This window comes from Atractosteus spatula, chromosome 20 (genome assembly GCF_055471065.1).
Source record: "Atractosteus spatula isolate fAtrSpa1 chromosome 20, fAtrSpa1.hap1, whole genome shotgun sequence".
Taxonomy (NCBI): domain Eukaryota; kingdom Metazoa; phylum Chordata; class Actinopteri; order Semionotiformes; family Lepisosteidae; genus Atractosteus; species Atractosteus spatula.
In genome coordinates, this window is record NC_142725.1 from 6,970,587 (window position 1) to 6,996,389 (window position 25,803).

At 42.3% G+C, this 25,803-nt stretch overlaps 1 protein-coding gene across 1 annotated transcript in view; it reads right to left on the minus strand.

The window, feature by feature from the left end:
* The window catches only part of hspg2 (heparan sulfate proteoglycan 2), a 223,799-nt gene that overhangs the window by 7,651 nt on the left and 190,345 nt on the right, over positions 1-25,803 (minus strand). Inside the window, exons 69-86 of the mRNA XM_088938069.1 lie at positions 24,760-25,026; positions 23,559-23,671; positions 22,972-23,119; positions 22,052-22,168; positions 21,320-21,337; positions 19,796-19,880; positions 19,096-19,240; positions 16,784-16,886; positions 16,101-16,210; positions 15,545-15,653; positions 15,291-15,389; positions 13,970-14,191; positions 11,802-12,046; positions 11,483-11,654; positions 10,216-10,338; positions 5,447-5,522; positions 4,583-4,661; positions 2,241-2,282 (exon numbers count right to left, since the gene is read on the minus strand). Of these exons, the coding sequence (XP_088794195.1) occupies positions 2,241-2,282; positions 4,583-4,661; positions 5,447-5,522; positions 10,216-10,338; positions 11,483-11,654; positions 11,802-12,046; positions 13,970-14,191; positions 15,291-15,389; positions 15,545-15,653; positions 16,101-16,210; positions 16,784-16,886; positions 19,096-19,240; positions 19,796-19,880; positions 21,320-21,337; positions 22,052-22,168; positions 22,972-23,119; positions 23,559-23,671; positions 24,760-25,026 (2,273 nt within the window). The remainder of the gene's footprint in view (positions 1-2,240; positions 2,283-4,582; positions 4,662-5,446; positions 5,523-10,215; positions 10,339-11,482; positions 11,655-11,801; positions 12,047-13,969; positions 14,192-15,290; positions 15,390-15,544; positions 15,654-16,100; positions 16,211-16,783; positions 16,887-19,095; positions 19,241-19,795; positions 19,881-21,319; positions 21,338-22,051; positions 22,169-22,971; positions 23,120-23,558; positions 23,672-24,759; positions 25,027-25,803) is intronic.

Genomic DNA, 25,803 nt, shown 5'->3' on the forward strand with positions numbered 1-25,803 from the left:
TGTTTCCTCTTTTCCGCTTGTTTATACCATCCTTACTTCAGTTTAGAAACAGAAAATCATTTTCATCAGTTTTTGTAATTTCATTTTGTACCAGCCCTTCAATGTGCAAATATTATTCTTCTTCAGGATAACGTACTGCTAAATGTCTCTATTCCACCAATACAGAACTCTGGGAAACAGGAAGACAACACACAGGTGCATGGCCGCCAGGCACGTTTACAAGTGATCTGCTTCTTTGTGTCCTAGAATAAAACAACAAGGCTTGTGGGCGAGACAAATTCAGCCCTCAATGATAACAACCAGGTCATTATCACAGCTGCCCAGACAGTGGTCATCTTTACCCTGCCAAACGCAAGAAGCAGTCTGTCAATTATATTTTATCACCAGTGGGCTCTACTGACCACTTAGCTACTGCCTGGTCTGGAATACAGTACAGTTTATAATTTCTAAGATGTACAGTGTATTTCCTACACTCAGAGAAGACACTTTTACTGGATGAGCCACCCCTGAGACCTATTGCTCAAATGTCTAAAATTCTTGTGTTTTTTCTTTTTAGGATCCAGTTGATAGTTCCTCTTTTGGACAATGGTGCAATCATGCCACAAGATTAATTAAAGAAAGTCAGTTCTTTGGCATGTTTGGCTTTGGCATGTTCTGTCTAGTTAACCAGCCCTCTGGTGTAGTCAGAACCGGGAAAGAGCAGGCAAATGAATTGTGCAACAATTTAATTTAAGACTTAGTTTATTAGAAAACGTGTAATGCTTTACATTAGGTTTACAGGTCCTAAAGCTGGAACTGTAATGGCTGCAATGTAAGCAATGGTCATAAGATGAACTGAAGGACAGGTATAAAACAGTTTCAAAATAAGAAATGGCCTTTAAAAGTGTTTTTGAACCCAGGCGGGGTTCAGAAGAAATCAGACCGTACACAATTATGAAACCCGCTCATTTTCAAGTACTGCAGAGTCTTCTATCAGTGTGTTTCACACACTGTTTTAGTTGTGACAGCCACCGAGCCAAAAGGGCATTCAAAACAGAAACTGCCAATCCAGATAAATGAAATCGTATGAGCCACCGTCTTCGTATATCTGAAGACGAAAAAAGTAAGTGAAATCTACGGCTGTCTGTGATGAAGAACTGTATCAAGAGTACATATCCTTCCCTCGTCTGCAAAGAAGCACATAGTGCCAGCCTATTAGAATAATTCATAACTAGACTTCAGCTTGAGAGATAAAGTGAGTGTGAGTGTATTAAACAGTACAAAATAGGGGGATAAAGGGAAAAAAATCAGGGTATGAAAAATGTCTGGAAAGGATGGCTATGCCAAAGTCTTTCAGTGCCAAAATAAATTCCAGATGACTGCCTCACAGTTTTTTGTCACCATGTTATAGAAAAAGTTAGGTTGTTAGAAAGAGTCCAGAGAACAGCAATGGATAGAGAAGACTTAAACCAAAAGGTTTGGTTTTTGACAAATGCTTGCACCCCCCTTGAAAATAATGAGACCGTTTCAGATTTGTGGTTTCTAATATTCCAGTTGCCTTAAAACAGCAGTCAAGGAAATATCTTGATATCCACTAACTCCAAGAAATTGAGTTAGCGAAATTGAGCAAAATAAGAAATAATTCAGAATTCCTGACTCCCTTCAGAAATTTCCCAATCTGAAATGAACAAGTTTAAGTTCTCATTTATACCTGCGGCCAGGAAACTTCCCAACAGATGATTCTGCATATGCGGTATATGTGTACTGCTTGTACAGTATGTTTTCTTTATATTGTCTGCTGCTGTAAAACAAATAGCCCCTTGGGGAGAATAAACTCTCTCCCTCTTTGTTTTCTATCAATCTGCAAATCAGGAATTGCGGTCAGAAATTTGACAACCGAGTTCACAGTTACAACCCATTAGCACTGCACTGGAGAGAGTGCAAAATCACGTACAGTATCTCAAGAGTCTGCAGTGCAGGAAGAACAGATGCACCTCGCTCAGGTCAGTGCCTCAGACTCGCCGATGCCTGGTTAATCACAGAGGTCAAGGCCTGAGGTCCAGTTAAGAATATCCTGACTGGCTTCCACACCTGACCCATTCCTGGTGCTTCTTGCACAACAAGGAGGTCTGGGGCTCACGACTGATCACGATTGTGCACGCTCTCTTCCATATGACTCACTGTACCTGGGGGCATTTAAAACTCATGTGCACCAGAAGCCCAGAAAGTGAAGGTTACTGGAAATAATGTTTAATGAATACCTTGTTATTACCATGCAGCTTGTGGAAAACACCACGGGACTCCTGGGGAAAATGGAAGCGCAGTTAGTGTGGCAACATGCAGTTGTGCAAGACAACAGATGTGGACTGGATCATGCAATGGGCACCAACATGCATGGAAACACCAAAGGATCGTCACACCAGAAAACACACAGTCATCGAAGCTCATTTAATGTACACTTATGCCCTGCATGGTTGACTTAGTACTGACACTGTCTGGATCAGAGCAATGAGCCAGATCTCAGATTCCCAGTCATGTGACGGTTTCTGCTCTGTTGCTGATTTTGTGGAGCACAGCAGTATGCAAATTCACCAGAGCATCAGTACTTCTGTAGTCTTTTTTTTATTTCTTCTTCTAAGTATGCCATCAAACCAGTTGTCCCTTTAATTAATGGTTTTAACATGTCACAGCTGTTAGAAATGTAAGGCAGGATGTGAAAGGAACTGTACAGCAGCACAGGAGAATATGGAACCTTCTTTGAAAATCGAACAAATGGGTTGAGTTATGGAACAGCACAAACCAGTGCTTCTCTGTCCTCAATCTGGAGGACCCCTGTATCTGTTTTTGTTCCAACTGGGCCCGTTATCACCATGCTAAATGCTTCCTGTAACCGATCTGCTATCTGCTTTAGTCTTTTGTTTCTGGTTTCAAGTTGTGTGTGAGCAACATGTCATCTGCAATTTCAGGCTGTTTTTTTTATTTGCTTTCAGCTCTTCAACAGCCGAATGAGATTTGTCAGTGGTATGATTTGATTGAGGACGGCCCTCAATCAGGTGTGCTAGCTGAAATATCGCTGGCAACCGGACTGAAGCAGGAAGAAATACACCAACATTGTAACGGGAGCCGGTCCTGACTCCCGCGTAGTGCATAGTTTAGGACCCTGTGCAGACGGTATAATCCGGAAGTGACTGGAGAAGGGCTACAGGGAAAACAAGGTCAGGATCGGAAGGGATGGCGAACAGGGGGAGGTGCCGACAGTGATCAAGGGAGCAAACAAATCCAAAAACAGTCCAATATAGGAAATCCGGAGTGCAGTCCAAAATCCCAAACCAGGTGATCCAAACAAAGACAAGATGATTAAAAACAGGAACAGGGACATGGAACTAGGAAATTAAAAATGGAGGTACTGTATGAGGCCAAGCGCTCTGAGCCCTGGACTCAGCTTGGTCAGGACGCTGATCGGAAGACTGTGCCCTCAAGCCGTAGGATGACTTGATGCTAGGCGGGCCTCTGGGCGTCCGTCTACAAATGCAGAGCCCTGAGCTTCCAGAGCTTCCAGAAGTTTAAATATGGTGAATCCAGGGACAGGTGTACGAGATAATGAACAGAAAAGGGTCTGCGCTCCCTCAAGAGGAGGGATGACGATCATGACAAACATCCTGTGGGTGCTGTCAGAGACAGGGTCATTCCCACCCACTTCCGTTCAGCAGAAAATGGAGGAACACTTTTTTAAGTTGAGGAGAGACTGCATAAAGCTCTGTGTGGTGAAGCTGTCGGAAATAAAGCACTTTAACTGGGGTATTTCTGAAACCAAGGACTGAGTGCAGAAAAGAGTCGAAACCAGCAAGCACATCAGTTACAGACACCAGTTAACACTGGTGATTAAGGGGTCAAATGCAACACAAACCAACAGACACAGGGCTCCTCCGGGACCAGGCTTGAGAACCACTGGAAAAAAGGCCACAGTTTTATAGCCCATCGCATTGTTTCATTTAGGTAGAAACAAATTTGGTAGAATTTCATATTCCAAACGCGTTTCTAGGAAAATCCAGTCTCCATTTGCAGGTAAAGGTCATTGCTCTTAAGATAACAACTGTAACCTCTAACATGAAGTGGTCTGCAAACTTAAAAAAAATTGGAAAATGACTTGTGTAACGCGTTCTGACAGATTTGAACATGACTGATTACTACAGCTTTGCAGAGCCCCTGAATCAAGATGGATCTCCAGCATCTTGACATCGGGTGTTCCTTCCAGATGCGAAACCTGTTGTGTAATGTGTGTAACATTTTACAGAGAAGGGTGGAGATTTTTGTCATCAGCCTTATTGAACGGTTTGTCTAAAGGTGTATTGTTTCAGGAATACTGTGAATTTGAAGGGATTTAAGGAAATACATCTTCCAGAGCAGGGAATTCCATGGAAACTATGCAGTGCAAAAAGGCCAACAGTGCAATTCCAACATACTATAAGAAATGTGACTCTGGGAGGGTTTTGGAGTCTGAGAGGGGCAGAATGGCAGAATGTGGGTCTAAGATTCAGTGGAAGGTGACCACTGCTCTATTCGAGCTATAGACAAGCAGGTCTTTCCTGGGCTCTGGACTTACCACCCCCTGCCAGAAGACCAGGCCGTCTGTGGAGGTGCTGCGCATCTCCAGCTCTATGGTCTCGGGGGCCTCAGGTGAGCTGAAACAGGAAAGGAAGGCTGTTTTTACAGACTTGAATTGTAGCGTAAATGCAAAGCAGTGTCATTTGAAGAAAAGCCATTCCTAGATCATACACTGTGAAATAAACCATTTAAAATTAACCTTATTATTACTGCCGGCAGCGTGACGTTTTCTGAATCCACTTTTTAAAAATAGCCGGGCAAAGAACAGACAGCAGAGAAGACTGTTTTATCCAAAACAAAACGAAAGAGAGCGAGCGAAGATGGAAAATGATCAGAGAAGACACGAAAACGACCCAGGGAGTTTCTAGAGCTCAGATGAGCTCAGCATCCGTTGAAAACATCCTTTTTGGCTTGAATTAAAATTGCTTCCACATAAGATTTAACTAAGGACTTCTAATGGTATTCCTAGCTCTCAAGACCTGAACCGCACATTTTGAACAGCTTGGATATAGCCATCAATAAATCCCATGGTTTAAAGGGGATCAAGTCTTCATCTTCATGTAGGCAAGTTCAAGTATTTTTGTTGACATTTTCTGAAGGAGATGAGAATATTAACAACGTTGTTTCTTCTTTCATTTTGTCTTTAGCCTGTGACATTAAAAAAATCTCTAATTTTTTTATAATGGATATTTAAGATCGGCATGCTGATATGCTGATAAAAAGCACATACAATGCGCGTACAAACTAAGCATTTTGATCCGTAGTAAACCAATTACAAGCATGTTCCCCTGTTTGTAAAGTTAAGAATAAATCAGACCCTAAGGATTTCAAAGAACGGTTTTAAAAACGAGATGTTGCTCACCTCCTTGGAAAGATCACTTTGGGGAGGGCCAGGTATCCATTGTCATAAAAATGAGCCGCGTACTGAATGGGAGAATCTGGAAAGAATAAAAACGCCACAAATTTCACAATTTGTACCTTTGAGTTGGCATTTCTCTGTTTTACTGCATGATGCTGCTCTCTTGTGGCAGTTTAGATCGCTGCAGGATGGAGATCTAAACCACAGGAAAGATACTGGTACTGTTGGCTAATTGGTTTCTTGGCAAACTGGCCATGGTGTGAATAGTGTGCTTGTCTGTGTCTGTGTGTCTGCCCTGTGATAGACTGGTGTCCCATTCAGGGTGTACACTGCCTTGTTCCAGTTGCCTGCTGGGATAGGCTCCAGCTCTCGTACTGGAAAAAGTGCTTCAGAACCTGGAAGGATTAGTGAATTACGAATCCTCAGGTAATGAACAGCAACCTTTTGAAGTCGAGGGCAGATTATAGGATGCTATGCATTTTGAGAAGGTTGTAAATCTTGCATTAACTGTATATGAGAGTATGGCAGCACTAGCAAAAACAGCCAACGCTAAGGAATCAATATGTGATAATCAATAATCAATCAATAATCAATTGTCCAACACTTGCTGTAAATCTCATCAGTCTGGTCATGAACATGGGCTGAGTACTTGGAACCAGAAAGGCCTGTCCCACTTGTTGATGTTCTGTCTTCTTCCTTTAAAGTGTTACAAATGCACTGATCACTCACATATTGTGCCTATTTCCTTGTGTTAAGGGACCCACTGAAAAATGATACTTTACATTCTCTTTCAAGTAGTTATTAGGTCAGCACATTTCATGAGGACAAGCTTATGGGTGGCAGTTTAGTTGGGTTGTTTTGGGTAGCCGTTTATTATATTGGTCATTGCTGTGATGGTTCTAAATTTAACAAAGCCACTTCAACTGGGACAAACACCAATGATATTGCTGCACACCAGTTTCTACATTGCCACTGAAATGCAGCACAGAATAGACAAGGAAACTCTAGTTTACAATCAGACCACAAGCACTATATTGAAAAGGCCGTTCTGTATGAACATACTGGTAACCTTCATGCAAAAGCATCTCCTTTAAATGTGTCTGAAAAGTAGTCACATACCTCTTCTAAATAGAAGTGGTATTGCTAAGAATTGGATTAGTTTTTGGCCAGCAGCAAATTGAAAATGATTCCCACATCCAACATTTGAGAAAGAGCCAAGCAGACTGACAATGACACATAAGGTTCACACTCAGGTGAGTTACATCCTGGATTTGGCAGGGTTTGCAAAGTTGTGAAGGGGAATTCTACACTCACTTTTTCATGCTAGTGCAATAAAGCAAAAAAAGGTAAAACGTTTTTAGTCTGAAACCATTGCAGAAACCAAATAAGGAGGGAATTCAACAGCAGAGGCTATTTTAGTGCATTCATTTATTGCAGTTTATGTACGTTTGATATTTTCTTATTTTCAGCTCTTATGCTGATGAGTCAAAAAGGCTCAAATTTACCATTACTGCTTGCCTTCACTATGAAACAAAAAATGCCCTCATCATTTTACAGCTTTTATAATATAGTGCAGTATTGGATTTGCAGTGCTTAAAGGTTATGCACTCCCAGTGATTAAACCATTTCACTGTTTTCATTCTGAAAAGAACTGAGTTGGGGATGGTTGAAGATTTAAATCTGTACCTCTGCTCTTAAGCATTTAAAATTATATTTAGCTTTTCACATTGAATGTAAAGTCCCCCCCTTCAACTTTTATTGGACAGACATTTTCACAACGACACTAATTACAGCAGTCAGAGACAGATGAACAGAGACATATATTGTGTCTGCATGTTAGGTGTTCCCCATCACTGGGCCCGGGTTTTGTGTTAGACACAGACATCAGATAATATACTGTACCATTCCCTTCATTACCCTCCATTCTCCACTGAGACTCTGGAGAGCTGACAGACTCCCCTGTGTGATTGGAATATAGATATTAAATGGCAGGCAAATGATTTCCTAATTATTTTCAGAACAAGACACGGAAATTTGCACTGGCTTACAGGTTCTCAGTTAGCTATATGCCCAGAGCTATATTAGAAGAATAGAGGACCTTTTCCATTTGTTTATTATCACACGATATCATAAGATACCATGTGTGTGCGCACAGTGACATAACACATTATGTGCAGGTGAACATTGTTTATCTGCCATTGAATTAGTTCACCTGTCTTTCCTGGGACCTTCTTTAGCTTGCTGATCTGCTGTGAGTTTCAGGAGTTTTCATGGCTGGAAACCACCTAGGTGGTTTGGCACTTCTGTGGGGGGTGAAGTGATATTCCTTTATTATGTAAAGTGTTCGGAAATCCTTCAAGATATAAACCACTATACACATGTATTAAAGCCACTAATACTCCATCCAATGTTGTGTATTTCAATAGTCCCTAATAAAGAGCTGTATGTATACTTCCTAATTTGGGTAATGGAAAGTAGTGACAGTAACTTTCTTCTCCAGCTGGCAGGACAGCTTGTTTTATATTTATTCATCTCGGATCATCAGTTTTTTTTTTCCTGCACTTTCGCTTGTGAATCAGCAGTTGTTATGCTAACCCGTGTTATTGCTATAACACCCCCTGGGTCTGCATCAACTGGAGAAGTGATGTGCATCTCAACGGGGGCACTGCAGGCCCACAGCTGCTGTTTTTCTGCAAGCTGAGGCTACCTGTGCCGACTCCAGCTCCCCTCGTCTCCGGCAGCGCTCGGACAGTTGTGAGCCACTGCTTGGAGACCCGGTTACAGCTGGCCCAAGCCAAAACACATCCATCTGACCCGTGAGGTCTTTACTTGTTGGGCTGTTCATGTTAACAGATTCTCCTGCAGCTACTGTGCACACCCACAGCTGGTTCTGATGACAGGAGGGTGACTCATAAAGACAGCTTCAAAAACTAAAGGAATTAGCAAAGAGATGGGAATTAATTAGGGGTAAAAAAATGCAGCACACCCACTTAACTACTCAGGACTTGTTTAGTAGTGTTTGCATGGAAAAGTGGCATAATCAGTACAACGTGCAGAAGGTCCTTATTCCCAGGAACAACACTTGAAATGAGGAAATGAGTGAAGTAGGGAACTGGATTCGATTGCTTTCATGTAAAATATTAGTTTAATAAAACAGTGACAAACATAACAATTGGGAGACATGTCAATAAGGCCTGCACTAGAAGGAATGCAGATAATTACTTAGAGGAAAGTGATTTTGTGCCAGATTTTGTCTCTGAAAATTTTGAAGAGTGACTTAATTTCCCCGTGCTGAATTAATGGAGAAACCGGTGCATGCTCCCCCACCCAGAATGATCACAAAATGTACTTGACTGAGAAATATACAGGTATGTCTCTAACGTGATGCTACTTCAAATTTCAAACTGCTGCCAAAGAACAGCTATGAATGAAGGCATACAAGAAATTAAATTCCTCATGGTCATTTTTATTTCAGATCATTGCTAGGGCTGTCCTTCAGCTATTTAGTAGAGTCAATGAAGCCTTTATAGTATCTATTTAAAATGGGTTGTGGATTGTGATGAATTAAGAAATACTCTTAGGGCTGCTTGTTTCACCATTTCAGACTGCCAAGTTACAATTTAGTGAATGTTGGGCAAACTAATATTTTTCCAGTATTCTGTCTTGTGATGCCATTGGGAGTGCAGACTCCTAAACACACACCCCTACACACACCGGCCACATCACTACATGGTCTGCCACCATGGGAGCCACACACACGAGGAGTGGTAGATGAAATAATATGATAATAAATAATTGCTTACACTTATATAGACCCTTTCTGGACACTCCACTCAAAGCGCTTTACAGGTAATGGGGACTCTCCTCCACCACCACCAGTGTGCAGCCCCACCTGGATGATGCGACGGCAGCCATAGTGCGCCAGAACGCTCCCCACAGACTAGCTCTCAGTGGGGAGGAGAGCAGAGTGATGAAACCAGTTCAGAGATGGGGATTATTAGGAGGCCATGACTGATAAACGTCAAGGCAAACTTTGGCCAGGATGCCAGGGTAACACCCCTACTCTTTAGGAGAAATGCCCTGGGACAGATAGTCAGGACTTTTTAAAGTATAGTGTTCCCGTCACTATACTGGGGCATTAGGACCCACACAAACTGCAGGGTGAGCGCCCCCTGCTGGCCCCACTAACACCTCTTCCAGCAGCAACCTTAATTTTTCCCAGGAGGTCTCCCATCCAGGTCCTGACCAGGCTCACACCTGCTGAGCTTCAGTGGTGAGTTGCAGGGTGATAAAGCCCCTGGGTTAAATTATCTAAACCTGTTGCAGATTAATTAATCAATTACCTCATTCCACCAGCTGTTTAGTTCCGCTTCCCCAGCTGTTGCTTGCTCAGCCACCAAGCTCCTTCCCCTCAAGTCCCAGTGTTTTCGGTCTCTCAGTGTTGGACCCCCCTGGCTCTGAATATCTCGTCAGACTTTGACGTTTGGTTTTTCCCTTCCTGGTGCTTTTTTCCTGATCACTGCCTTCTGTGCTCCGGAACTCAGGCCCGGACTCTCAACTCCTCTGTGATACATAGGCTTAGGCCTCCGCTTGTTTTGGATTTCTCTGACTTTACACCCCGCGCTCCCTCCCAAACTGCTCTGAGCCCAGCCAGCCAATTCCCACGCCTTCCCCACACCGCGGCTGGCGAGCACAGCGCCATTACAGCCCATACACAGAAGAGTGTGAAGCAAAAACACATTCGGCTCCTCGGGGGTAACGGCCTCACTTACGCTTCTCGCAGAACTGGCCCGTGTATCCAGCAGGACACAGGCACTGGTTATCAGAGCAGCGTCCTCCGTTCTGACACGGGTTCTGCAGCTGGCAGATGTCCTTGGAGATCTCACAGCGCTCCCCTGGGGAAAAATCATCAACGGTTTATAGTAGGGATTATAGTCTGCGCTTTGAGCAAAACAAAAACCTTCTGAAACCCCCTCCTCTTACATTTCATGCCCTATTTGCCACTACAGTTTAGAGAAACTAACTTCACCTATAAGTAATCAATGGATGAAAGACACTCTCTTGATGTGTGGCCTGGACTGTTACAACCGCTCCCAAAATGAACAGGATCAGCTTGAGTTACAAAGGCTAATTAGCCTATTCAGACAACCATGTTGAGAAAGCAGTGGACCCATGTAATGAGTTTCAAATCAAACTGAGACCAATTCCCAATTCATTCCCAATTCATTCCCAATTACACTAGACTCCAGAGGTCACTAGCATCGCTTGTGTTCATCAAACATTCCACTATTTGAACGCACTGCACCATCTCAGGCGAACATTGGAGATGTTATGGCTTATTGGGTTGTGGCTACATCACTATTGTCCATGGTATTATATTTCGCATAGAGCACTTCATAGCTACACAGTGAACGGTCAATGTGATACAGGTGTCTGAAAATACTTCATAATGGCAGCATGATACTACAAAAGCCCCCACGTCAGCAGATACTGACATACAACCTGTAGACCCATCTATTTCAACCTTTCGAAGTAGAATTGAGAGGTGGGAGTTTTTCATACATACAACTCCTAAAATCCCAGTAGGCTTTTGGGATTCAATTATGAGTTCTAAAAAAATAGAGGATTTTTTTTTATACAATATAGTTCTGGGCATTTGGATAAAGATAACTCCTTCTTGATTCACCAGGATCCTTCAAAAAGCATCTTGGCAAGGTTTTGGATCAAATAAGCTTTGAGGAACTAAACAAGCAACATGAGAGGAACAACCTCACCTCTTGAGAGGCCACTCTTTAGACTTGATGTCTGTGTGAGATAATGAAACTCACTGTCCAGCCAGAGGTCTTTCATAGGAAAAGAACACCATGACTGTCGCACTTCTGTAATACTAAACTTCTGAGTCCAGGCAGAATGTTTGCTGCTGAGCTTGTAACAAGTTCCAGAGCTCTGTTCACAGTATTGTTCTGAGGATCACATAACGTGACTCTATTTGTGCAAACCATTCAATATGTTTGCAGCCCAGTGTTAGGTGAAACTCACCTTCAAAGCCGTCTCTGCAGAGACACTGGTGCTCGTACTCTCCAGGAGCGAAGCACGTGCCCCCATTGAGGCAGAGCATGCGGTCGCAGGGGCTTTGATCGACACACTGTTGGATGTTCTTGCTCTCGGTGAAACTGTAGGAAAGGTCTACCTTCTTTCCATTGATAGAAACCTGTCAAAAGAGCAGAAAAGGAGCTTCACGTGTATCTTGAAACAGCCTTCTGCTTGCCATTAACATGGGAGGAGGGGGGGCTCAAAGAAGATTGCTTTCCTGCTTTTTACCACCAAATGAACGTGGGCTTTTCCTCCATTCACTTACCTCTCCAATGCAGCCATCGAACAGCATGCTGATATTGGCTGGTTTGGGAAGAATGCCAAAGCTGGGGACCCCACCCAGGTACATCGGGGTGTGGATGTTCAGCCCTTGAGCTTTTCCCGGAGATGACCTTCTGACCTCCCTCTGCTGGTCCACTTTAAGCATTCCATCTTTGTTGAGGCGCTCAGCTGTCACACGGTGCCACTGATTCATAGTTATAGGCTCCATGCTGCGCAGTACAGCCAAGCCTAGGCAAATCACACGACGAACTTGTTTAGTTCTTACATTACCAAGCCAAACCTAGAGAAACAAATTGAGCTGTCTGGTGCACTACCAGAACACCTGGACCATGGCTGACTTCTGCGATTCTGTCCAGCCCAAGTGGAGAAGAACAAATCTGCACTTATGAATCTCCCTTTTCTGTGCACTAAAGAGTCTAATTCAAGAGACAAGAGAAACAATAACTACTGTTGATTAATCATTATAATTATTATTCATCCATCCATTTCCTAACAGCTTTATCCACTACTGGGTCGCAGGAGAGCTGGAGCCAACAGGTGCAAGGCAGGGTACACCCTGGATGGGACACCAGTCCATTACAGATCACACACACTCACACTGGGGCCAGTTTTCCCAGAAGCCAAATAACCTACCAGTATGTCTTTGGACTACGGAAGAGAACTGGAGCACCTGGAGGAAAGCGCATGAGACCACAGGGAGAGCATACAAACACCACACTGACAGCACCCCAGGAATTGAACCCAGGGCCCCAACACTGCAGTACTAACCACTGTGCCACCACACCACCTCCCTTTGTGAACACGAATATTGAAATGTCCAGTGGATACTGTTAAGTAACTGTTTGCCTGGTGTCTTGGAAAAATGAATTCACATTCTGAATCTGTGGAACACGTTTTGAGATTAAATCTCCTGAGGCATTGTTTTTAGCATAGTCTGCTTCTGATTGCTTAGTCATAACGTCAGCAGAGTCCGTCATAAACAAGTACAAAAGAACATAAACATTTAGATATTAAAAAATGAAGGGCTGGAATAATGCATGGTTTTTTACCATTTTCTAGAACCGCTCAAAAAATATCAGTCATATTTTCTGTTTATAGTGATTTATGAATTATTATATTTTAAATCACACATATATGTCTTAATATAAGCATCTATACACGAGTGGATTACATGCCATTAATATCACAATTTTGGCCATATGTTCAATGTTATTTTAAGTGCCCTTGGATTTATATCCAAATAGTAGAACTCCATTTGCATCTTTCTAATAAAAGTTAAAATCATTTACTATGGCTAGGTTGTGTGATAGTGTATATGCACTTTGACTCATATTTATGCACTGGTAACATACTCTGTTAGAATAGAGATTATTTGTATGCATAATATATTAATACACTCTCTGGGCAATAATAAAGAACCCCAAAGTCAATGACCAGACCTTCTCTGAGGCAGGCAATGATTGACAAGACATTGTAAACTTCCATTATGCTCTGTGCTCACGGCATTCCCCAGATATCAATCCTATTTCCAGGTCCAATGTGCTGTTCAATCCCACACACTGTTACCCCCCTCACCACCTCAGATGAAAACGATCCTGCCCAAGGAATTTGATTGGGATTGGACAGCAAATGTTTCGAACCATACATAATACATTTCATATCCTTTTCAAGCCGTTCTCACTACTTTCAGAGGTCCAGATACGGGAGTTCCAAATATGTCTGGCTAATAAATTAACACTCCAGGATTTTAATCTTCACTGACAATCCCATGAAGAAGAATTTTTCAACTATTAGAAATGCGGTATTGTTATTAACAAAGCTTTGATTAGGATCTAAACTAACTGTAGGCTTAAGATAGCAGGTTCATTTGTGTGATTCTAGGTTCTAGGTGGACAGAATCACTTCTGAATTAGCCTTCTTTGAAATGAGAGAATTTCGATGAGGTGACAACCTGTGGGATTTAAACGAAATAAAGAAACAATTACAGACTATATTTCTTCCACTTTAAGGGCAGTGCGAATTAAGACAGTAAAATAATCTGGGTAGACAGACCGCAGAGCAGTTGGAGAGCTGAGGTGGGACTTACATTCTATACATTTTGGTACTAAGGATATAGCATATAGGATATAAGGGAGTACGAAAGGAGTTTACCAGTTCCCAGTTCAAAGCGGAACTCCACATAACTGTCCACTAATGCCAGCGACACAAAGTCTTCCACTTTCATCTTCTTGCCCCCACTGAAGAACATCAGCCCCTCCATGTCGTAGGGCTTGAACTCCAGGTCAATGCGCAGGTCGTTGTGGATGTTGGTGAGTGGAGGGTAGGAGATGTAGGATTCACTGCCATCGAAAGAGGGTGTGGTCACCAGGGTACCTAGGACAATGGACACGGCACCTTTTAGGAGTGCGCTTGGGGTTTTTTTGTGGAAGAGGTTTTTTGGATCTGTAAAAGCATTTTTCTCTAAGATAAAACCCCAGAGAAGAGACGCACTTGGAAAGGAAACGGGATGACAGGGACTTGAGGAAGAGAGGAAGAGAGGAGGGCTGATCAACCGTACCCGAGAGAGCTTCAGAACAGCCACTTTCAGAAATTTTCGGGCTTTGATTCTTTCAAATTGTAAGAGACGTCCTCCCTTGTCATGTTAATAATTCAAAAATGAATTTTAATCACCATGTCTGAGCACGAGGCACGAACATGTTTTAATAGAAGGGAAAGGGTTTTCTTTCCTCTAATGCTTTGTAGCAACAATAGCGAAATACACCCATCCCATAATTTGTTCCTGGAAAAGGTGAAAATCCATAAACCAGAAACTGAATTCTCATGACTTTATATATAAAGCCTCCAGAATCATTCCCAAGAACTAGATAATCATCCAGCATTGCTTGTTTTTACTCTAACAGAGCCCAGAATCCTTAAAGTAAAAACACCGTTGCTTATTTGCGATAATAATCCTGTTTACCCCTGTACAAAAGTATAAATGTACGGGATAAATAGACAAGATAAAATGTGTAAAAAATGTAAGAATGCAGACACACAGCACCTGTCTTATGTAAGGCCAAGATAGTGTCTTCCATTTGTGTACTAATGGATGCTACTTTTGTTTACTTTTGTACTTTTTTGTTTTAAGGGTAAAAAACAGGAATGAAATACCCAATTGTCATAGGTGAACTTTGTAAACCAGGCGTTTGTAAATTGAAAGATGGCTGTGTTACTTATTTTTAACCTAACAGGGCACTCACCCCTCACAGTAAGAATTGTTGTTCGTTAATTACAAAATTAAGCCTCGTACAGTAGGTAGTAAGTTAAATAGGCCTAAGAAAATGCATTAGCTTTCTAACGTCAGGATAGCACTTTCTGTTTGGGTATGAAGGACGTGCCTTTGTTGTAGTGAAAATCTCACAAATGGTGTGCACTTGAGGAACAGGTGCACGTCCAGCTTTAATTAGAAACCATCATTCGTGAATTAGCTCACCATCCATGCACTTTTCTCCAGACTTGCCCAGATGGCACCGACAGTCGTAGCCAATTCCACTCTGCTTGTTGATACAGGTAGCGTCAGGTCCACAGGCCTCTGCAAAGGCAATAAAACGTTTGGTAGTAAAGCTTTGAAAAAAACAACAACTTTACAACATGTGCTTTTTTTTTCACGTACTGTATCTTGGTTTCAGCTGACCGGAACAGCGACCAAGTCCGACTCTAAAGCTTGGCGTTCGGTCAGGAACTTACCTGGATGACAGTGCAGTGCTGAGCTATGTTCGCAGTTGCTCCCAGTGAAACCCTGCAGGCACTCACAGATGTAGCTGCTGGTGTCCGAGTCCCGACAAACCCCTCCGTTCTGTCAGGGGAAAACACAGACAACTCTCACTGAAGCACCGGCCTCTGTGGGTGGAGTTTCCACATGGGCTATAACTTGAATGTGCACAGTAATTTGATTTTTAGTTGTATTGTGAAGCAGAGGAGGAAGAAAGGCTTCTTCATTCAGCTTACCATTGCCGTGTCTCACTGATGCTGCTCTCTAAGAACACGGACTCCAAAAGAAGCTATTGGCACACATTTTCAAAAGGCAACAAAGCTGCTCTGTCGGTTTCTGGCTTTCACTGTACTGCTTCTTCCAAAATCCACCAGAAAGGTATTTCTTTATTTAGAGCTTCTTATTCGCCAAAATGAATTTCCTCTGCGACGATTTATTTAAGAGTCCAGTTTGACTGGCTCCCGGAGGCCCTGAGAGCTGGCAGCTGGGAATTGGCGTCAGGAGCCAGAAGGCGGAGCTGGGAGCTGTTACCTGACACGGACGGTCTTTGCAGGTGGGGCAGTTGGAGATGCCCCTGGAGCTGCGATCCAGATCCTTGAAAATCACCTCTTCTCCCTGGACAATCAGCTGCCGAATGCAGCCTGACAGGAAGCATGCCGCGTTAGCGTGAGAAAGAGCTTTCCCGGATATTCCAACAGACTTCCCTCCAAGCCCTGTTCTTAACCAGCATATTCCAACCTTTCAAACCTTTCTGAAGATTTCCAAATTCAAACCTTTCTGAAGGTTTCCGAATTAGGGGCAGGTGTTTCTATAGCCTGCTGTTTTTATTTCAAGGCCATACAGAGCCACACGCTTCAACCCAGGAATGTTTCTCCTTTGAAACACAGACATGAAGCTTTGAAATTCTAATATCAATACAATGAAATGAATAAGTGTGAGAAACAGGGATGGGGGGGTCATGTTTCTGTTTTTTAGATCCTCAATAGATTAGTTAAACATTCTAAACCTAAAATGTTTACATTTTTTCTGGGTCCTTTCCCCAACCAATAACTAACAGTGGCATTTAAAAATGTTTATGATTAAGAGCCTTGTATAGGACTGCTATCTAACTGTTGTTTCTCCAGTTACTGTACATTTAGCAGCCAGAGGCAGAGTTGCAGTTTTTAAATTATTTTTAATTATGATAAGGAAAAGCAGAGAGTCAGGGATCTTACCCACAAACCCACTCTTCAGGCCCGTGGTCTTTGAAATGCTGTCGTAGTCTGGGTAGCCTCCCACATACAGCTCCTCATTCAGATCCAGGCCCTGGAATTTACCCTGTAAACCAGGGGAAGAGAAAACAGCCTCTTTCAATGTGACCCACAACCTACCTGTCACAGAACTGTCTGTGCACAAAGCTTTCTTCACTTAAACTCGTTGAAGCAAAATAAATAATAATAAAGCCTGAAACATGTTTGCCCAAGTCTTGCAAGACCACTACACCACTGATAAAACACAACTGAGGTTCCTTTAGGAAAATTCTCTTTTGTAATTTGCCATAGTCATTTCAGGTTTGTTTACGTGGCTTTTCAAATTTTTTAAGCTGGTGACGTGAAATGAAAACAATAACAGAACAATTACATACTGTGAAGGAAAGCAAGTCAACAAAATTACTCCCTTTTTAAGCGAACATTTTCCATCCCTCCATTATCAGAAAGATGATTATTTCCAGAGCAACCAGGAGCCTATCTCTATCAGTTATCCTATAGCCTATCTATTAGGAGCCTAGCCTAATAAGTATTAAGTTTACTTATTATTCACTTACAGTATGGAAGCATACTGACCCAAAATGGGAAATTTGTAAAACTCCACAGAGAAACTGAACCTTGGCCCCAATAGGTATCGGTCAGGAACATTATCTCAACGGATAATTGCTCCTAATTTGAATTTTTAAAACAAGCTGGATTTGATGTTTTATAGGCAATTAAAATATAACATTTTTTCTACATACTCACTTTCAAAATCAGTGCCTTCACCATAATCAGACTAAAGTGTTGGCTTAATACAGGGAATGCGGAATTAGCTTTTAGAAATTGAACATCATCTTGTATTTCGACTAATCACTGGCATAATCCAGCAAAACACCGAATAAAGTAGGACGAGGACAACAAGTGATTCAGTTAGTTTAATTTCTTTTGAACATATTATCATATTTTCTTATAAAGACCAAAAACATTTGGTCTCAATGTCTGTGAAAAAACCTTAGCTTCCCTTTTCTTATGCTTTCCACTTCTTAAACACTTATTTGTCTGTGAAGATTCACAGCGAAGGTACATTGAAACCATATGAAACTGCAGCAAAGTTATGGTGATATGTGATAAAATGTGCCATGGAAAATGATCATACTGTAAGGTTTTACTAAAGTTCTGCCTTATGCCCTTTTAAAAACAGCTGCACTTTAACACTGCATTGAATGGATATGCAGCTTTATGTGGAAGACAGTGAGACGCAGCTTGGTTTAGTGTAGTTTAGAAATAAGTTTACTCCAGAGGCCCCCACAGAGCTGAGCTGAGAGACACCGAGCAACTCTTACTTATTCAAGTCTGAAACACAGGTATTTCTGAGTTCTGTTTATACATTAATTATAATCAAGAACACTGTCCTGTGTAAGTTAGAATGCTGTGGTAGGAAAAAGACACTGCTAACCTAACCAAAATCTAGTCACAGTTTAATGGGCTATGTATGAACCTAGAGTTACAAAAGGTAGTCTGTCTTTTAAAACTAGACTTAAAGGTGACCTGCTTAGACTGGTTATTAAATCTCAAATTCCCAAATTTGAAATTTTACAAATTCCGAATCAACCACAAAATCATGAACTTTGTGAAAGCACTGTATAGTCACCATGTTATTGCAAACCCCTGGTATCACCAATGGTGAGAGCGAGAGCTCACAGGAATTGTGACGTGATGCGGCCCTTCCTGCTCACTAGTCACTGTAATGACTAACGTACTGTGAGTACTGTATGAGCGAATAAGTACAGGTCGTGCAGCAGACATTTCACCACAGAAATGTTCCAACATGATCTGCATGCAGAGTTAACAAGTAAGTAGTATTTGTCGGCAAAACTGTCTCAAAGATGAGAGCAATATTTCTATTGGATTAAAAGAGAAGCCTGCTTTTTTACAACGTCAAAGGGCCGCAACACATCATCAGACATTTTGTTGCCTCGTTCTGAATTGCAGAACATGGCGCTGTGCATACATGAAAATGTAGTCTATTTTGTGATTTAAATTGGAGGTTTTACATGTTACCGTGTACATTTGCCTTCTATTGTAGTTTGAAATGCTCTCAATAAATGCCGATTCCTTCTAACCCCAAAATATAAAAATAGTGTTGCAGTTCCCCTTTAACTGTAAGTGAATTCAGCATCAGTTTTCGGGGAAGCGATCTGCCTTGTTGTCTGTCTCACATGGTTTTCTAACACGCTCAAAAGTTCTTATTGTGGGAAGGCGAGCGAGAGGGAGGAGCCAATCTGAACGTGGGGTACCTGAGAGCTCCCACTGACAGGCAGGTTGTCATCCACTGTGAGGGATCCCTGAGTCAGGTTGCGGTACAGCTCCACGGTGTGGAACTCCCCCAGGGTGAGGGGAGTGGGGTAGCGAATGGTGGCCATGCCTGACCCCACGTCAAACCTGCACAAGCAAAGAGATGAGCATGTCAGGGCAGACAGGGGACGTACAGGGCTCTCGTCATCCCATTCTTCCTGTCCCACATCCTGTTTCCTGTATCGTCAAGGAAACCCGAGAAAGAGATACTTCATGACGTTTAACAAATCTTGGTGGATCCACAGATAACAGGTTTTAACACAAAGAGGTTGGGTATGACTACAGTCAGCATTCGTCGAAATCAAGGGACATAACAGTAATTCCGTTTAATTACGAATTTGTTTGGGTCTCTAAAATCACCACCTTTTTCAGATTCAGGCATACCATGATTATGATTTAATTCTAATTCTTGGAATTATTTATTTCCAAAATTTTTATTTTCATCCAAAGCAAATGTGTAAGTCAATTTAAAAGCTCAGTACACCTGCTGAGCTTCAGTAGGCTTCCACTGTAAGTTGCAGAGTGGTATAGATCCTGGTTGACGTTAAAGTCAACTACGATCATTGATACCGTTGAACCTGCTTAAACTTTAAAAATCCTTGATTCATGTTACCTTCAGAAAAGACAGAATAAGTTCCTGACCTGAATTCAGGGCGTCCGCCTACTAGACCAAGAGATATAAAGTCGGCGCCCGTCGTCCTCTTCTGTCCGTTGTAGATGATCATGCCTAAAAGCCCAAAGCAAACGCTGTCAGAATGCAAGAGATGTGGCCGCAAAAAGATATTTTCTAGCCTGAAGAGCGAACAGCTTTTGACCAGTTTAGAAAACGGCCATGCCATTGAAGACACACCAAGCTGTATTTTTGGACCATGCTGGTCCAGGGCTTCACCTTTGCTCAGCTGTCTACTTAATTCTAGTGCATTAACTGCATTTGAACGTTGCCTGCATGCTCTCACAGGCCACATGCCAAGGAAACATGCATTGATAAGATCAGCAAAAGATCACATGACATCAAGCTGGTTTTGACTTCACCAGACAAGCAAGTATTTTAAAAACAATCCGATACATGCCACCTATTTTAAGCAGCTTCTCTGGAGATCTAATGACACTTAATTCTCCTCAAACCAGAAATGAACACGGTTCCTGGATAATAACCGTACTGTCAGTTTGCTTTCAAATTGAAACTTATAGTAAGCTGTTTGTTTGTTCCTGGTAAAAATAACTGGATTTAATAATCACAAGCATCACAGTCTTGAAGTACCCTGATCACCACAGCTATTCTGCACTGACTCTGATGCAGTCGTCTTCTAATACACAAGTGATGACCTTCTCATTCTGCTTTCTCAAAGAACCTACAGTAAATGCCACCTGCACAACAGACACAGCTCCCTCTCGTTAAGCTCCTGAAGGCACTACTTTTGCACAGCACAGACCCTCATCAGACCAGCAGTAGAGCCAATTCAACACTATCTATTTCCAGGGCCCCCACAAATCCTGCATCTTCCACTCCTTGGCAGAGTCAATAACTATCAGGTCTGGATGAGAAGTGGGTGTGGGGGTCCAGACAAGACCCCAGACAAGGTGAGCTGGTTATGACACAGGAACATTGTAAATGAGAAGAGATCTAATGACGCAACTACATGGTATACCAATACATGCTGTACTACGTATCAATAAACTTTTAACGTATTAATTGTAACAATATTCATTTTAATGCCTAGACCAGACCTTATTCTATTCATTAGACATAATTAGGTAATATGACATTGTCTTGACTGGGCAGCATTTTTCATGAACCTGTTATGGTTTGTTAATATCCTCAAAACTCCAAAAGGTTAGCGGTGATGCTGAAAATTTGAAGGTGTTCCTTTATAGTTTTACAGTTTTGCAATCCTTCTTTCAAAGAACGGATAATGTGAAACGGTTTCACATTATCCAAAAGTATATGCAGGACTGGCATCATTTACAAGCAAGCCTTTTCCAAGTTATTGAGAAACAGCACATTGCCAGGAAGCCTTTCATGTCTTTTTTTATCCTTTTAATAATTATAATCCCTCATGGGTTTCCTCTCCTATGTTAACGGCTTTTATTCAATCGTCCTGAAGGAGAGAAACAAAGCAGATGAGGGGGATTTAAATATTGCAGGCAGCTTTCAGCCAAACTCACCAGCATATAGAATGAGACCTTCAGACCAACAGAGGGATGGAGAGAGAGGGTTTGGAGGAAAGGGAGGGAAAGACAGACAACAACATGAAACACCTGGAATGAAAAACTGCCCGTGGACACAACACATTCCTGTGCAAGTCATAACAATTGCAGACTAACGCAATTATGTAATGCTTTTAAAAATAATTATTTAACAAACTCCTTCAGATTGGGCTCTTTTTAATGTATTTATTGGAGGAACATCTAATAAGCGCTGGATACTGAGAATCAAAACAATACTTAGTTCTTTCCAGCCCTGTACTGTATATATTGGAAAATAGTTTTTTTGCTACCATTTTACTTAATACATTGTATAGTAAAAGCTACACAGTACATGCAAAATTTCATAGAACAAAATGATACCTTAGGAAAGCATCTAAAACTAATCCAACTTGAATTTTTAATCTATTATAATCTCTTCCTGATTTTTGGCTTTGACCATTTATTTCAATTTATGTGTGCTGTTAATTGGTACTGTCCATATAACTTTTCATCTGTTTCATGTTTTTTTTTGTGTATTAGATGTTTGAAGTGATTTGTGGTTACTCCGAATTGAAAAGAGCGACATGAAATAAAATTGTAGTTAATAAAGACCTACAGTATGATAAGACAGTTAAATAGAAGAAGACATTTCTATATATTTCGCCTTTCCGCAGCTGGGCGTGCGTTAATACACAATAATCATCTCCTTACCGTCAACAGTGTCCGGCCGGAAGGTGACTTTGATATGGAATGCCTTGTATGCGTTCTTAATGGTGGGGAGCGTGAGATAGGAGATGGGAGTCTGGGTAAAATAGGGCACCACTCTTTCTAAAAGTGACAAAAAAAGAAAAATACAGTGAAAGAAAAGCAACAAAGATTCAGCGGGAAACATTAGTTCTCCCTTTGCCAATAGGTCTTTTTCATATTTCCTGAACATTAGCTGTTTTTTAATAAGGAAAATTAGCAAGAGACATTTACAAGGCAGCCTCACTTGTGCATTCTAGTTTTTGCAGGTGGAAAAATTTAAACACCAATTTATTTGTGAAGATTAAAACCCTTCTGGGCAGCTGTTTAGCAGATGCCTTTAATATTAATTCCTACTAAACAAGCAGACATTTTAACTTGGGCTGATTTAACTTGCATTCACATTTACTCAGTACAGCTGAGTGTTTTTAATCATAATGGAGACAGAACAGTGAAGGTACATTGTCCATGAACGGACAATCTCATAAGGATACACCTTCAAAAGGTTTAAAGATGAAGGAGATGGGATTTTGGGAAAATTGGCTCTGGTGTGAGTGTGTGTGTCTGTATCTGTGAATGTAGCCTACTGCAATGACAGACTGGTGTCCCATCCAGGGTGTATCCTGCCTTGTGCCACATGCTTGCCAGGTTAGGCTCCGGCTCCCCCGCCGCACTTTTTAAGATGAAGCGAAAATGGATGGATGCATGCATTAAACATTTTACTGTTCCTATTGTCATATTTTACTTTTCCTATTGCACATGGCACACCAGCCTTCCTCTCTACCAACTTGAGAGCCATTACTGGCTTCGACTGAAATAGACCAGAGGATTTACAGTATTTCACCACGGATCTGGGCCGAGATACAGTGAATGCTGGAGGCACTTACCGTGAACCTTAAGCATGGAGAAGGCCTGCACTTTGCCCTGCTTGTTGGAGGCTGTGCACACGTATGTGCCCACGTCCTCTGGGGTCACTGAGGGAATGGTCAGCACGTTGCCCTCTACTGTAGCCCTGGGGGGGAGCTTCCCGTCCAGCTGCAACCAGAAGAGCAAATAACCAATGCTATCGCAGGCACGCGTCTGCACCTTTCCGTCGTTCAGGACCCTGTGCCTTTTTATCAGGCGGCTCTATAATGACCCAAGGCAGAACAACTTCAAAAATGCATCCAATATCTTCGTGTTCTTAACTGTTCTGGACCAGATGCTGAAGTGGTCCTTATTCAAACAAGTGTATTTAAACGGTCTGGTGCATGGTTGGTCGATGGAGAGCACGTTCCCATGCACTTGCAAGGGAGGAGGCCAAACAGCTACATGTCCTTCCACGCTTGCATGCCACCGCAGACATCAAGGTGGGGTGATCACAGTACTAATCTGCTGCAGCACCCTCCAGTGAGTGCGAACTCTCCCCCGGGTCTCAATTCTGTGTGTACAAAATGGCTCAAGGATGCACGGGTTTTCAACAGCAGGGTGTCACCTTGGTCCACTTGATCTGTGGGACTGGGTACCCCGAAGCCATGCAGGGGAACACTGCTGCTGATCCCACAGTCACCTCCTTCACCTCTGGCTGGGCAGCGATCTGGGGAATGGCTTGAGAAGGAGAGCACCCAGGACAGATTAGGAACAAGATTACAGCTCTTGTGGAATTTAAACAGGTTTAAAACAGCCAACTTTTCCTATAATGCACAATTGCTGGCGATGGGTGTATTAGATTTATATATTTTAAGCTAGAGATAAAGTTGCCTGTCTTTGCTCAGGAATATCCAATATTGTTTATTCTTATGTAATTGTTAGCATTATATGCTGAGCACCCCATTTTTTTCCTGCCTGTCTTTGTCATTGAAGGGTTAACTCCTGTTTCAAAACAGGAAATCACAATGAAATTGTTTGTTCAGGGAGAGGAGTTTCAGAAATCACACCATTTAACCAACAGAAATAATTATATATTTTCAGGTTGATTTAATAGGATTAGTTTGTCAGGACAGAACCTTTTGATAAAGGTCTTTGTGTGTAGCTGGACAATCTCTGTCAGATACATACTGTAGTTCTCATTACTTTCAGCTTGACGCTGTATTACAGCATTACAGGAGGTGTAGCCATAAAATCGGGTCACAAACAAAATGCAATTCAAATTTCAAATTGGGACGGTGATATATAACATAAAATGTGTGGTTTCTGTCATACCCACTCCCACCACAATGTTTGAAGACGTGACAGAGTTACCACAGCAAGTAGCAATACCTCCACGAGACATGTCTGTCAGCTGGTTGCCGTGACTACACGCTCAGTCTACCACACACTTGATCCATTCCACCTGTGTGCAGCTAATGACCACGCCTGTCTCACTGGGAGCAGACTAGTTTTCGGATTTTGACTTGCTTCGCTTTGACCTTGCCTTTGGACTCGCCTACGTGTTTCACTCCTGTGTCCCTCTGGAGTTGTTTTTTTTCTCAACTACACTTTGGATTGGGCCTTTCTGCTTGTTACTCATCACCCGGTTTTTGCTTGCTAGCCTCCTCAGCCTTTCTGTTTGTCTGCCCATGGCCGTGCCTGAATTTGGGCTCTTCTCACGAGCCCTGGATGCTGCTTTACGCAGGTACGGGCACCATTGTTACACTGCTCAATTCAGAAAGAAACACTGACGAAGGGCACGCACTCTACGGGAAACGTGTACTTACACTGCACGTTGAGGACCACCTCAGACTGCACAGAGCCGACCTCGTTGGTGGCAGTGCAGCGGTAGAGCCCGGCATCTGATTCCTTCACCTGGCCGATGGTCAGCATCCCGTTTTTAACGATGATGTGCGCGGGCAGCTGGCTGCCCACTTTGCTCCACTGGAGGGTGGGCTGGGGGTCTCCGATGGCCTGGCACTCAAACTCCACGGCATTCCCCACCATCACAGTCTGCACAGAGGTGCGCACGTTGATCATCACTTTGGGCAGCGCTGCAGGACACAAAAGGACAAGCAAAATCAGTGAGCCCCCCATCACGCCCTGACTGGTACCCTCTTGCAGTGCTTTCCGAATCTCGTCATCCCTGTGGCACCGTTTTAATGTCCAAACTGTTTTGCGGGACACCAAAACGCCTTCTCAAGTACACAGCATGAATATTACAAGGACCAACACTGTAACTGAAACAAAAGCTACAATTCTAATGAGAAAAATTTGACTTCACTTTTTGGACTGAAACGTCGCTGTGAATTGTGAGCTTGTTTCAGTGAACATAGCTGTTTGATATTTACAGGAGCTCAGTGGTGGAAAAGGCAGCACAAAACTCTTGATTGCCACAGCACACAGTTTTGGAGTCCCTGTCCTAAAGGATACGTGCATTTGCAAACCACTCAATTACATTACTGGACAATCCTACAGCAAGCCAGGATGTGAGCCTTTAACTCCAAACAATAGTGCTCCCGCCAAAACAGCAATTAATCCCAAGTCACCAGATCACCCAACATAGATCCATGTAGTCTTTCATTCTTTAAAGAAGGTTTGTTTCAAATCATGCAACAGGCTGTTAAAAACAAACTTGACTAAAAACGATCAATGTTAAATTGCACAAAACCAAACATGCCACACATTCTTTAGCATTTCTAAACTGGTTTTGTATTTTTAATTAGGGATTTTAGAACACATTTCAGATTACAGATTGTGTGGAATGCTCTGCAGTACACATTGGTCTGTACACTTTGTGAACCATTAATAAAACAAACACAATTAGTAGC